At 42.4% G+C, this 11,752-nt stretch overlaps 1 protein-coding gene across 9 annotated transcripts in view; it reads right to left on the minus strand.

Annotated features, from left to right (window-relative positions):
• KLC1 (kinesin light chain 1) overlaps positions 1 to 11,752 on the minus strand; it is a 55,694-nt gene that overhangs the window by 25,996 nt on the left and 17,946 nt on the right. For 2 of the 9 annotated variants that reach the window (XM_072337030.1, XM_072337034.1), the window contains exon 1: positions 11,109 to 11,252. The exons of 2 other annotated variants lie outside the window; for them this stretch is intronic. In XM_072337030.1, coding sequence (XP_072193131.1) covers positions 11,109 to 11,236 — 128 coding nt within the window. In that variant the 5' untranslated portion in view covers positions 11,237 to 11,252. Of the gene's footprint in view, positions 1 to 11,108; positions 11,268 to 11,462; positions 11,744 to 11,752 lie in introns of those variants that run through there. 5 more of the 9 variants (XM_072337038.1, XM_072337036.1, XM_072337031.1 and 2 more) reach the window with 4 other exon arrangements.

Here is an 11,752-nt window from a genome sequence, read left to right on the forward strand (position 1 = left end):
AATTATCTTTTAGCATACTTTCATGCCTTCAATTAACACTTTCCATCCTGAATACAAGAACAGAACTTTTGATCGTAAGGAAATAAAAAGGCAGAGGACATCTAGAAAACAGGCTTTCATTTTGTGTTAGAGAAATCTCATAATTATCTAGAGCTTCTCTACAGCACTTCTTGCGTTCTCCAAAATGAGCTTGTAATCATCTGCTTCTGCCTCATGTGAACACGAACAGCAATTCCTTCTGCAAGCTGCAGTGTTTTGGAGTCATGCTGTAATGTCACAGATGGAAAGGAGGTGTTTGCGCATGTGTATGAGGTGCATATGGAGGTTTAAAACATGAATTTGTACATATAAACCACAGCATCAAAATGAAATAAGCACAGATACTTTTTCTTTTATATGTTACACTTTGGAGAATAATTTAGAAAAGGGAGAGCAACAAACATTCAGTTTATCATGCTATTGAGTTCTCCGTAAGCGTCAGACCAGTATATTTGATATCTTTTAAGAGTAGTGTGGTGGTGCATTGCTATATCCATAATATTTTTAAAACCTGTTGTACAATAGGGCATATCTACTCAAACATGGCTATATTTGCAAACATAGCGATACAATTTGCTTACACACACACATACCAGAGCTAACTACTTAAGCTTCTGAACTCCTATTTAAGGATCTCATAATGACAAACAGTTGTCTGTGCTCACCTACTCTAAAGAAAAAACAGTGTTGTTTTCCTGTATATTACAGTTGTATTCAGCTAGGTAAATTCTAAGTGATTTCTGATTTCTTGAACAAAAGTACACTTAACTGAGTCCTCCTTTCATATGAAACTTACCAGGCTTGGAAGATAATTTGTAGTCACATTTTGTGTCTGATCATTTCTGCTTTAAAAGACAATTTGTAAAACAAAATTATCCGTGAAGAAGTGCTGTTACAAATAAAATTATTCCAATCCTCCTTCCTTTACACGCACAGAAAGCAGCCAGGACTGCTGAGCACAGCAGGATGATGTGTCAGCATACAAGAACACCAGAAAAACTACAAGACCTGCGCAGGCCGGCCCTACTGCTCCTGCCATCTACATGCACTGCAAACTCCACACAGAACTACTTCCTGTCTGTTTAACCTTCTTCTCTCTCCAATACTACCTACCAGCCCACTGTTTTGAATAATAATCAAATTGTTCAAGGGCTTTTAACCCTAATTTCACTCCCAGTTTCTCCTTAATTAAATGACAAGGCTCAGTACCTTAAATCTGGTATGCACATGTTTCCTTCTGCATTAGTTGCAATCTACAAGTCATTAATTCCCTGCTCAAACCAGGCATACATCTCATTACATCACGGAAAGCACTGCTTTATCTGCCTTCCCTGCTCAGCTTAGTAACAGAGAGCACTGCTTCTCAAACAAAGATCACAAGCTTTCCGAGCACAGAAAGAAAAATCACCAACAAACGAAAGCGATGCAAAACAGCCTGCCAGGGTGTGCTGAAAAAATACTCCAGTTCAAATGCACTGCTGTTACTGTTTACAGTCAGACACGTCCAAGTCTACAAAAAATAGATAAGCAAGAATTAGACTTTCAATCTAAGACGTTACCTTCTATATCAAGCTATTTCTACTAGCACGAGTCCCATAACAAATGTACAACATTCTTCCTTCCTTTGGCTTGCCCTCCTTTTAACTAAAATGGTTCTTTACATTCAGGCCTTTTATTTCAATACTTGCTATCTCTGGTGCCACAGAAAAACCAGCATAGCTTTTTCCCCCACATTTGACGTATACAGGGCTGCAGTTGAATACCAGTGCTATATGAGACTCTTCTCCTCATACTGTATTTGAATCCATATGAACCTCCAGAGAATAGAAAATCTTGAGCTGCATCTGGAAACAGTGTACAGCTGGAGGTCAGGCTGAAGGTACAGTTGCTGACCCACTTCTATAATCAGAATGCTGCTTCTCTTCTGTACTGCCTCAGGTTTCCAAATATACGATCTCAAAAATGTCTTTGCTATTCAGCACACGTATACATATACACAAGCTACCTTAAAAATAGCTTGGTGAGAACAATTAGCAGCACATACTGGAGGCCACAAACAACAGACCAGAAGCAGATTGGCAGATGGAGCTGCACTTGACTAGCAACCAACTCTATGCTGAGAGAAGTCCTTTAGAAAAGGATGTGTTTAAAAATAAAAACAATTCACACCTTGGACTCTTTTTGTTCCTATTAACTTCCTGCTAGCGAGCATCTGAATTAAAGCAACAACAAAAACACATCATTGTGCTCCTTCTGTCAGCTTCCAGCTGACCCTGATTGCAGAAGCTCCCCTGCCACTTGGTGTAAAACAAAGGTATGCAAGGTGAATACTATAAAAAGGACAAGTGTAATCCTTCAATGTCAAGGGCACGCAGTCTAAGAAAAGCTCAGAATAAAGTTTGCAGTTTAGCCTACAACATAACACTGCAAGACATCTTTCTTGGTAAGCAAACATACCATGCAAAGGCTTAGTGTTTATGTGGATAAACCCACAGGGTGCAAACTCCTGGAAACCCCATTGGCTGTCATTAAGCCTAAATGATGTTTAAGTGAAAAGCATTAAAACATAACTCCAAGTAAGCCTACAGCACAGCTGATGCTGACAGCTCTCTGACGAAGGTATGAGGATTCCTACTATAGAGTTCATTTACTTAGATTTCTGGATCACAACAGTACATTACAGCAACACTAGTGAAGCACATGCATCTATCTCATTAGCAATCATATCTGCACTTTTATCAGTAATAAAACACTACTTCAAAATAAATATCCTTGTGTTTCTCAAGGATAATTGCCAAAAAAACCCCTTCAGAGTAATTTCAGCCTTACTGCAGCAAGTAAACTACATTCGTTGGAATTATGACTTTCCACTGAAATACTTAATTCAGTAAAATCCTTACACACCATAGAAGTATCTGGAGTGGCATAAAAGTGTCCCATAAATAAACAGATCATTATTCCTCTTAAAGGTCGTTATGGCGTTAATCCTTTGATAGTACTCCACCAAGTTAACACATCAAGCTATCATTTCAATACCGTTATATAGTTAAAGCTGGATACCTCTAAGACTGACCACCTGCCAATGTAACCGCTTCCAAAGTCTCTTTTAGATTCAGCCACACCTGGAATTCCATAACTCTGAAGAGTTCGGCCAAATCCCATCTTGCCCCTCCTGCGCTCTTGGATCCCTCCAAAAAGTGGCATCTGCTTGGAACATACATCCAGTCCACAAGCATCACAAGCATGAAAAGCATCTCTATGCATTCCCAAGCCCTAGCATCTTGGATTCCTAATGAAGATAGGTGAAAATAAAACTTTTCTATCCATTTGTTGTTACATCAGAGGTTGCTCTTTGTCAAAACTGAAGCAAGCACAAGAAATCTGTCAGGTGTGTTAATTTCACTTACGCCCATACAGGCTCTGAAGAGAGAGAGAGACAGCAAGTCTCAGTCTCCTCCTCCTGGAGCAAGGCAGTTGCTTTGCTATTGCATTACTGCTTTGTCAACACCAAACAGCATCTGTCGCTCTCCTCCAAAGCTGCACTTTGTTTCTTTGAGCACTAATAAGCACCTTCATGCAGCCACAAATAGACCTCAAGAAAGCGGAGCATTTTGCCTGTTCACTACAGAAGTGTCACAACGTACCATAGGATTTATCTCATTCTTACGACCACAAAGCCCACCTCACTGTGACAACACACCTTAACAAAAAGAGTAGTTACATAAAGGCAGAATAAGCATTCTTAACTGCGTCACAAGTTGAGTGATTTAAGAAGTCATATTTACACACGGTTATTAAAAATACTTGTGACAAGAATGAAAGATACATCGAGGAAAAAAACCACAAGGATAATTATTCAAGAATATGTATAATATGTATTGAAGTTCAGGATTTTGTTGTTACAAAGACATGCTTTATAAAACACCAACTTCAAGTGGATTGAGAGGAAATTGTGACTATTTGTAAAGAAAGAAATACTGACAAGGCAGTTTGAGTTACAAATCCATCACTATCAAATCCCACATCTTTTTGCCCTCAGTACTCCAACTCTCTACATCAGTTTCTGGGTGGGAACAGCACTTGGCTCCTCATGCGCTTACCAACCTTTGCAGCCATGTCCTCAGCCTCTAGAATACATGTTTGGTAAATGGATTCTAGCTGACGAGTGAGTCTCTTCGTTGGAACAGAGAAATGCAGCTACAGCAAAATGTTTTTAAAGATAAATGTCTTGCAATTTTAAGCTGTCAATAGCATCTATTTATCTTAATCCTACACAGCACTTAGGTAAAAGTACAGAAGTGTTTCCAAATGGTGCATTTCCCTTCAAAGTTTCAGGTGAAGAACCTTCCCCTTCCACCATTGTGCTTTCATTTAAAAAATGAAGCCCCAAAAACACTGACCTAATTCTTCCAAAATCAGCACAGCAAGAGATGCACAACAAAATAATTCAGGCTTTGTCCTTAATATTAAGGATAAACTAATTGTGCATGATTAAACATTCCAACAAAACGGACCTTTACAAGGGCAGTCACCAAGTACCAGCCAGCACTTCATACCGTACAAATCCCATCTCATAGGAAGAGCAGCAAATGATGCAACCCTCTAGAAAAACAACCTTGTATCATTCTGGATGCATCTGACACATTGTATCAGAGAGCTGACTTTGCTCTAAAGTGGTTCATCATGCCCTTGTTAGTACTCCGCAATCTGCAGCGCTTACTCAGACAGTCCTGAAGTCTCCAGGGCCAGAAGGAACTGAGCAGTACAACAGGGGCCCAGTCCTGAGTTCGGCAAACTCACCTTTTCATCCTGGGCTCTCACATCTTAGGGTACTACCATAGTCTGAGTTCCATTTCCAGTCATCTCTCACATTCATGATTTATCCTGTTGATTACTAAGGCACTTACTGCCCCTTCAAGACTTTCACCTTGTATTTCAAACCATTGTGTTTGGATAAAACTGATTTAATCCCTGTACTGCGGATGGCAGAACAGTCACTTCCTAAAACAACTGCGCCACTAAAAACAAACCATCACATTTTCGAGCATTGCTCCGAGTGCAGCCACATTAACAGAGAGAGAAATGAGGAGGAAAAAAAAATAAAAAGAAGGAAACAAACTCACCCAGCATATTTCCAGGCCATCTGTTAGCACAGCAACTGGGTGGAGATTTAAGAAACAGATTCAATGGCTGCACAAATGACAAGCAAGCAGTGTAATTCAAACCTCCCTGACTGCTGCTTTTACAAATATGCTGTGCATCTTTACTCTCTACCTGCATGCTGCACAGACTCTGAACTTATATTAACTTCTAAGTCTTATTCTAACAGCAAGATTGCTCTAATAGCAACATACAGCATATAATTTTAACTAAAAAGTACTGTAAGAGAAATTGCTACTGAGTAAGAAAGACTTACTTCTTTCCTGAGCAATGGAAAGGAGATGTAACCAAGTAGAATGGCTTAGGCTGGAAGAGACCTCAAAGCCCACCCAGCCCCAACCCCCTGCTATGGCCTGGCTGCCCTACACCAGGTCAGGCTGCTCAGGGCCCCATCCAGACAGGCCCTGGACAGCTACAGGGATGGGGCATCACAGTAACAGCAATACTGGGATGTGGGGACAAAGTCACCCATGGTGCCTCTTACCTTTCCAGAAGATGGCTGATAAATTTTGAAAAACGAGGCCATATGGCTAATACAGCTATCAATACCATAACAAAACCTTATTTGTCTTCTCTGACTGATGTCTAAAGCCACCAGGAACACCCACCAAGGACAGGAGGTCTGTGTGTTCCAAACACTCTGAGAGCATAATACAACCGAGCAGCTGCATCACACCCTCACTGTTAAATGTGGATTCTACCTTACATTGACACAGTAACCACATTATCACACACTAAGCCTTCCCAAGGCATACCTAAAAAGTTAACCCTTCTTCCTGAGGAGTCATTCTGGTGAGACCTCTGGGTCACTGTCCCACGCTGGCATCCTGACAAACACCATCACATATATATGCACCACTCCATATTTCAGTACAGCAGTACATTCACAGAAATCACGAACAACAGTGCATTCTTAGATCTCTCATCCATTATTGGCTTATATGAGATAGACTTCAGAGAGAGAAATGGCTGTCAGGTATCTGGTCTAGACCACGGGCATTCACTCACCAAGGCTATGGCTGGAGACAAAAAGCTGGCAGTGCTCCACATGCAGCCAGACATCTCATTCACATCCTCCTACTACACCAGCAAGTCCATCCACAACAAACAAAAGACCTGCCCCTTTCACTGCATTATCTTTCAGACAAAGGTGAGGAAACAAAAATAACAGGTTCAGGACACAAACCAAGCCAAAATGTATCTATTTCCCTGTGCCGTCATACAGAGACCCATGTTAACAGAATGAGAATACGGAACAAGCGGCAGGAGTGTGGTTCTACATAAACCAGCCCTGAGACTCCAAAAACTCTCAGCTATACCCTTAGACGCTTACGTATTACGTTTCTGTCATCAGAACAAGTTTAGGAGGCTGCTGCGTCCCCATCTCCTGCTGCAACCTCTCCTTACTATCCTACCACCTGCACTAATCCACCTACACACTGTGCAATGAAGAAATAATGCTACTTCTCCCTCAAAACACTTGGGGGACGCATCTAATTTAACAACGTGAACAAATGACACGTTAAAGCCAACAAAGTTGAGTGACGAAGGAGTAACAGCTGCCTCTCTGAAATGAAAGCTGCACAAGCCAGAAGATACAGCTGTGGCTTTCCTACATGATACAGCCTGACACTGTTTGATGAAGGAACATCCACGGACACACTCCATCTTAAACACAATATGCTATGCAGGAAAGAAGAAAAGGGGATCCTACCCTCCTCCCCCCAACATGAAACACACCTCCTTCTCCCATCAGACCATAAACCTGCATGGCATGCTTTGCAAATCATTCAGCTACTGTCAGCTGGAAAAGAGCAAATTCAGGATGCATTGAAGGAATGCAGTTACTGCGGTCCCCTGGAGCTTAAAGCCACCCACCTCCTGTCGGGGGAATGGTACACACACGTAACAACACACTGCAAGTGCCCTTCATATTTTGTTAGTATTTAGCTACTTGTGCTGTTTCTAGACAAAGCACAGTATTAGAACTCCATGAACATTAGCAGTAATGTTCTGCTAAGAGGGATGGCAGCACAGGATGCAAAAAAAGAGTTTATCAGTATATGTATACAAAATAGAGCCTATGTATACAAAATACCCAGAACTATGATATCCTGATATACAGCCTGTTATCTGATCATTCTGATGTGGTAAGTATTGTCATTTAAACGGACTGATTTTTAGATACAACTTTGATTCCTGGGTTATATACAAGATATATTGTAAGAAAAGTAGATTATTAACTGTCAGAAAATAATATACGTCAGAAAAAAAAACATCTAACACTTCTCGACCTTCTCAATGTTAATTAGTGCATTGTTAACTTTTTTAATGGTTTTCTGGGGTGCGTGCAAATAAATACAGGGTTATGCTCACAGAGTGATTAGGCTGTAGTGAGCCACCACCCCACCCTACCCATCTATAAGGAAGCTGTATAACTGACCAGACTGGTTACATCCTTTACTCCATTCAATTTGGAATATAATAAAGTCAGCTTTGGCTCTGATGGAAGCACAGAAACACCATCTTAAAGTGATTAATGGGTCTTAAGGCAGATATTTGCTAAGAATCAAAATAGGAAACTGCTCAGTTTTGAGGTAACCTGACAAAGATATATTAGTTTGCTTTTTTTTTTTACTGTGATTAAGACATGATACTGAGAAACCATGCAAAAAAAATCTGTGTTTAAGTAGAAAACATGGGGAAGGCATACGCAGAATAGAAGACTACATGATTCCTAATTTAGAGATAGAAAAGAAACCAGGAAGGAAAAAAAGAGCAATAATAATCATCTGAGAAAATAAATTCAATTTAATTCCACCTGCAGGTCAAAGCAGCTTTCAGGGTAAAGATTGCTTCTGAGGGCACTGAACAGAGCTGAAGAGCAGAACCCAAGGGAGATAAGCTGGATTCAGAGAATCAAACCATGATTAAATCAACAGACAGATACTATTACTTGCATCTGTCCTCTTAGCTGACTCAATCTGAAGAAACTATCAAGTGTCAGAGATTAGATATGCTAATTTTATATTGTATAAAGAAAATAAGCATTAACTGTGCTTCAGTGTTTGTCCTTTGAATACCAGCTCTTTGTTCATGCACCCAAATATATTTTAGGTGCTCATGCCTGCCTATCTGCCACGGCCTGTCATTATGCATTATATTATCTGTCTGCTACAAAAAACATTTTCCAAAACAAGTACAGCGTTATCTGTCAAAGCACCTCAAACACAGCCCTGTGGAAATGATTCCTACATCACTGAAAGGACCTGTAATTCTGGCTCTTGCCCTCTTACAAAGTACCCGGCTCAAATCCCTTAAGTCAAAGCAACAAATGCATCTCAGCATGAGTTCAAGCTTCCTGGTCTGCCGTTTATTGACTGTGGTGACTGGGTAAGTATTTTTTCAAAGGAACCACATTTATTTCTACAGCCTGCTATTAGACAGAAAACGTTCCACTAAAGAAACAACCAGGAGAGCCTCGCTACCTCAAGCTGAGCATGACTCAGGATATAAATGACTCTATTTTGAGGCCAAAATGCTTCTTTTTAAAATAAGCGGTTTGCCTTCCACTAGTACTCGGTAACCAGGAAGTATACATTAGACACTGCACGCCCAATGATTTTGTCTTAAGGAAAACAACAGTTAACATCTAAAAGAAATGTGTGCTTTTTTTCCTAAGCTTTGGTCAAGGTAAATACTGTGTTTTCATAGATGGAAAAAATGCTTTGAAAATATAAAATATTATGCAGATTGTGCTACGATAAATGCTTCTATGTAACCATTTCTATTGTAACGATGATGGAATTGGTCAGATTCCAGCTTGAAGACAGATGTGTCATGCTGAACTATACCTTGAGGCACATGGACAGCAAAAGGTTTCTTTAAATAAACCTGGTACGCTCGCCTTCATCTTTGTTTGCTACCACACAGTTCAACATTAAATACAAAAATACATATTGAATCGTCATGAATGTACCTATACTCTTTTTTTTTTTTTAATCCCTTTATGAAAACAGTACTTTAAAAGTGATTTGTATACTTGAGTTTTCAAATAATTATGAGCTAAGCATCTGGAAAGAAGCTGCTCATATCAGCACAAACCTACTTACACGTCTTCCAGAGATACCGAGCAGAGTAAGAAATGAAAGAGTAACTGCACAAACCCACATGTCTCAAGAGAAACAGAAGCTGCATTACGTGGACTCAGCACAGAGCACGAGGGTTCAGCATTTCCCCAGGCTCCTAATTAAGGGACGTAGGTAGGTATGTCTTTATGCACACGTAGATACGCTGATCTCTCCCTGTGTTTAAATGCACACAGCCTTACGGGTAGCACACAAGTGAGGGTTTTCTGACTTCATTATGGTAAATTCTTCATCAACAGAGCAAGCAGCAATTGCTTTTATACCCCTTATGCCTTCCTCAAGCAGCATTTTGATTATTGTATGTCAAAACATTTAGTAGACTGCCACAAATTTCATTCACTATTCTATGCACTATTCTTCTTTCGTTGAGCAAAGGCTTTTTAAGATTAGTTTCCATTAATAAGGCATTGTTGGTACATCCCAATAATGTAATGAGCAGCAAACAAAGCAACTTTATAATATACATCTGGGGAACAACTTTATTTTCTTTTAAAATTACTTACAATCACATGTCTTCTTTGATTAGAGAATGAATGGAGCCCAGACTTACACTGCTGTTAGAATTTCAGGTTAATGGAGGTGCCCGCTTCCATCACCACCCATCAGAAACAGAAAGGCTGCCAAACTTCACTGCAACACGATGCAGAAGTGATACCGCATTGTTGTGTGACTTGGGGAACTCACCATTTCAGTTCCCTGCACTTTGCCACCTGACTCTGCATTAAGTGCTTACCTAATTGGAACTGGAGTTCTCTGCATCCGTGGACGTGTCACAAAAAGGTTGTCTTAAACCACAAAGAAAATTAAAACAAATCACAGCAACACCTTACAAAATACGAGGCCTGCTCCGAATCAGCACAGAGATCAGTTTCCTCTCTGCTTCCACTAAATGCTGAATGTGTTTCTTTCAATTGTCTCTATAATCCTGGGGTTATAATATCCTCTATCATGTTTCGCTGAAGCTTTGAATTCAGAATCAATTAAAATCATGTCATTTCTCAGAGCGGTTTGAAATCAATCCTGAATTCAAGAAGGTTTTGGTTTTATTTTTGTAAACTGAAATGCTGTGTAAATCTCGAAGGTTCCTTTCCAGCTCTCCAATGCACACCCTTTGGGCATGTTTCCTATTTCAGAGAAGTACAAACACAAAAGGGGAAGTGAAACAGACAATTACTTCCCAGAGTAATTGTTACCAAACCTTCTGCCATTTGCAACACGAAAATAACATTTTAAGAATCCTCGTTCCAGGCATTTTTATGTAAGACTATAAAAAAAATAACTCCTATTACGAATGACATCATTCTGCTGTTTAAAGTGGAGCATAAGAACAAACTTTCACTTTTTTTTTCCCCCCCAGCTCCTTTTGCTTTCTGATTCTGTACTCGAATGCTGCTGTTACAATGAGGACGGAGGGAGGATATAACAAAGGAAATCTTTAATGGGGGAAAAAAAAAACCCAAAGCGCAGAAGCACCTGATGGATGGAGCAGCCTCCCAGCAGGCGGCCAGCAGTGTCCATCTGGGTGGTGCTGCCCTGGCCATCACAACGGGCTTCTCTCTGCTCAGCACACAGGGAGGAGGCACGGTGCCCCCGGCCGTGCTTACGCACAAGCGCTGTGCAGCCGTACCAACCTGACATCTCGCTACCCAAAACAGCAGCAAGCCAGAAGGATGAAGCACCTTCCTTAGTTCACCTCTGCCCAGAAGACAGCACCGATTGGGTCGGTCAGGCATCAGCGTTATTTCGGCCCTCGCCGTTTACCTCATGTTAGACAAGGATGCCGAAGGACCTTCCCGGAGCACGGCACGGTGACCCGCTCCGCACCGCTCGGTCACGATGCGCGCAGCCCGAGCAGCGCCGTCCCCGCCTTCCTTCCTTCCTTCCACCATTTCACACCGCCCCGCCGCGCCGTGCGGCGGCCCCACGCAGCGCCCTCGCTCAGCCCCGGCCCGGTCGACCCCTGGGCGGCGCCGCAGCCCCGCGGGGGGACAAAGCGCGGCCGCCCGAGCGGAGCTGTCAGCGGGGCGCAGCCTTTTGTTGTCTGAGAAACGGGAGGGAGGAGAAAGGCGAAGATGGAAGAGGAAAGCCCCGACCCGCCCGCCGTCCCCCGCTCACCGCTCGGTGCTGCAGGCTCGGATGTGCGCAGCGCTCGCTCAGCCGGCGGGGGCCGCGCAGCCCGGCGAGAGGAGGAGGCGGCCGGAGGAGGATGTCAGCGATGGGCGGAAGGAAGGAAAAAGGATTTCGGGGAAAGGAAGAGAGCGGGCACCGCCGTGCCTGCCGTGCTTCCCGCGAGGAGCCGACGGGCCCGACCCGGCCCCCGAGGAGCGGCCGCTGACAGCTGCAGGCAGCCGCCGCCCCGGCCGCTACCGCCGCGCCCCGCCCAGCCCCGCCCGGCGCTCCGCCCG

Source organism: Excalfactoria chinensis, chromosome 5 (assembly GCF_039878825.1).
Source record: "Excalfactoria chinensis isolate bCotChi1 chromosome 5, bCotChi1.hap2, whole genome shotgun sequence".
Taxonomy (NCBI): Eukaryota; Metazoa; Chordata; class Aves; order Galliformes; family Phasianidae; genus Excalfactoria; species Excalfactoria chinensis.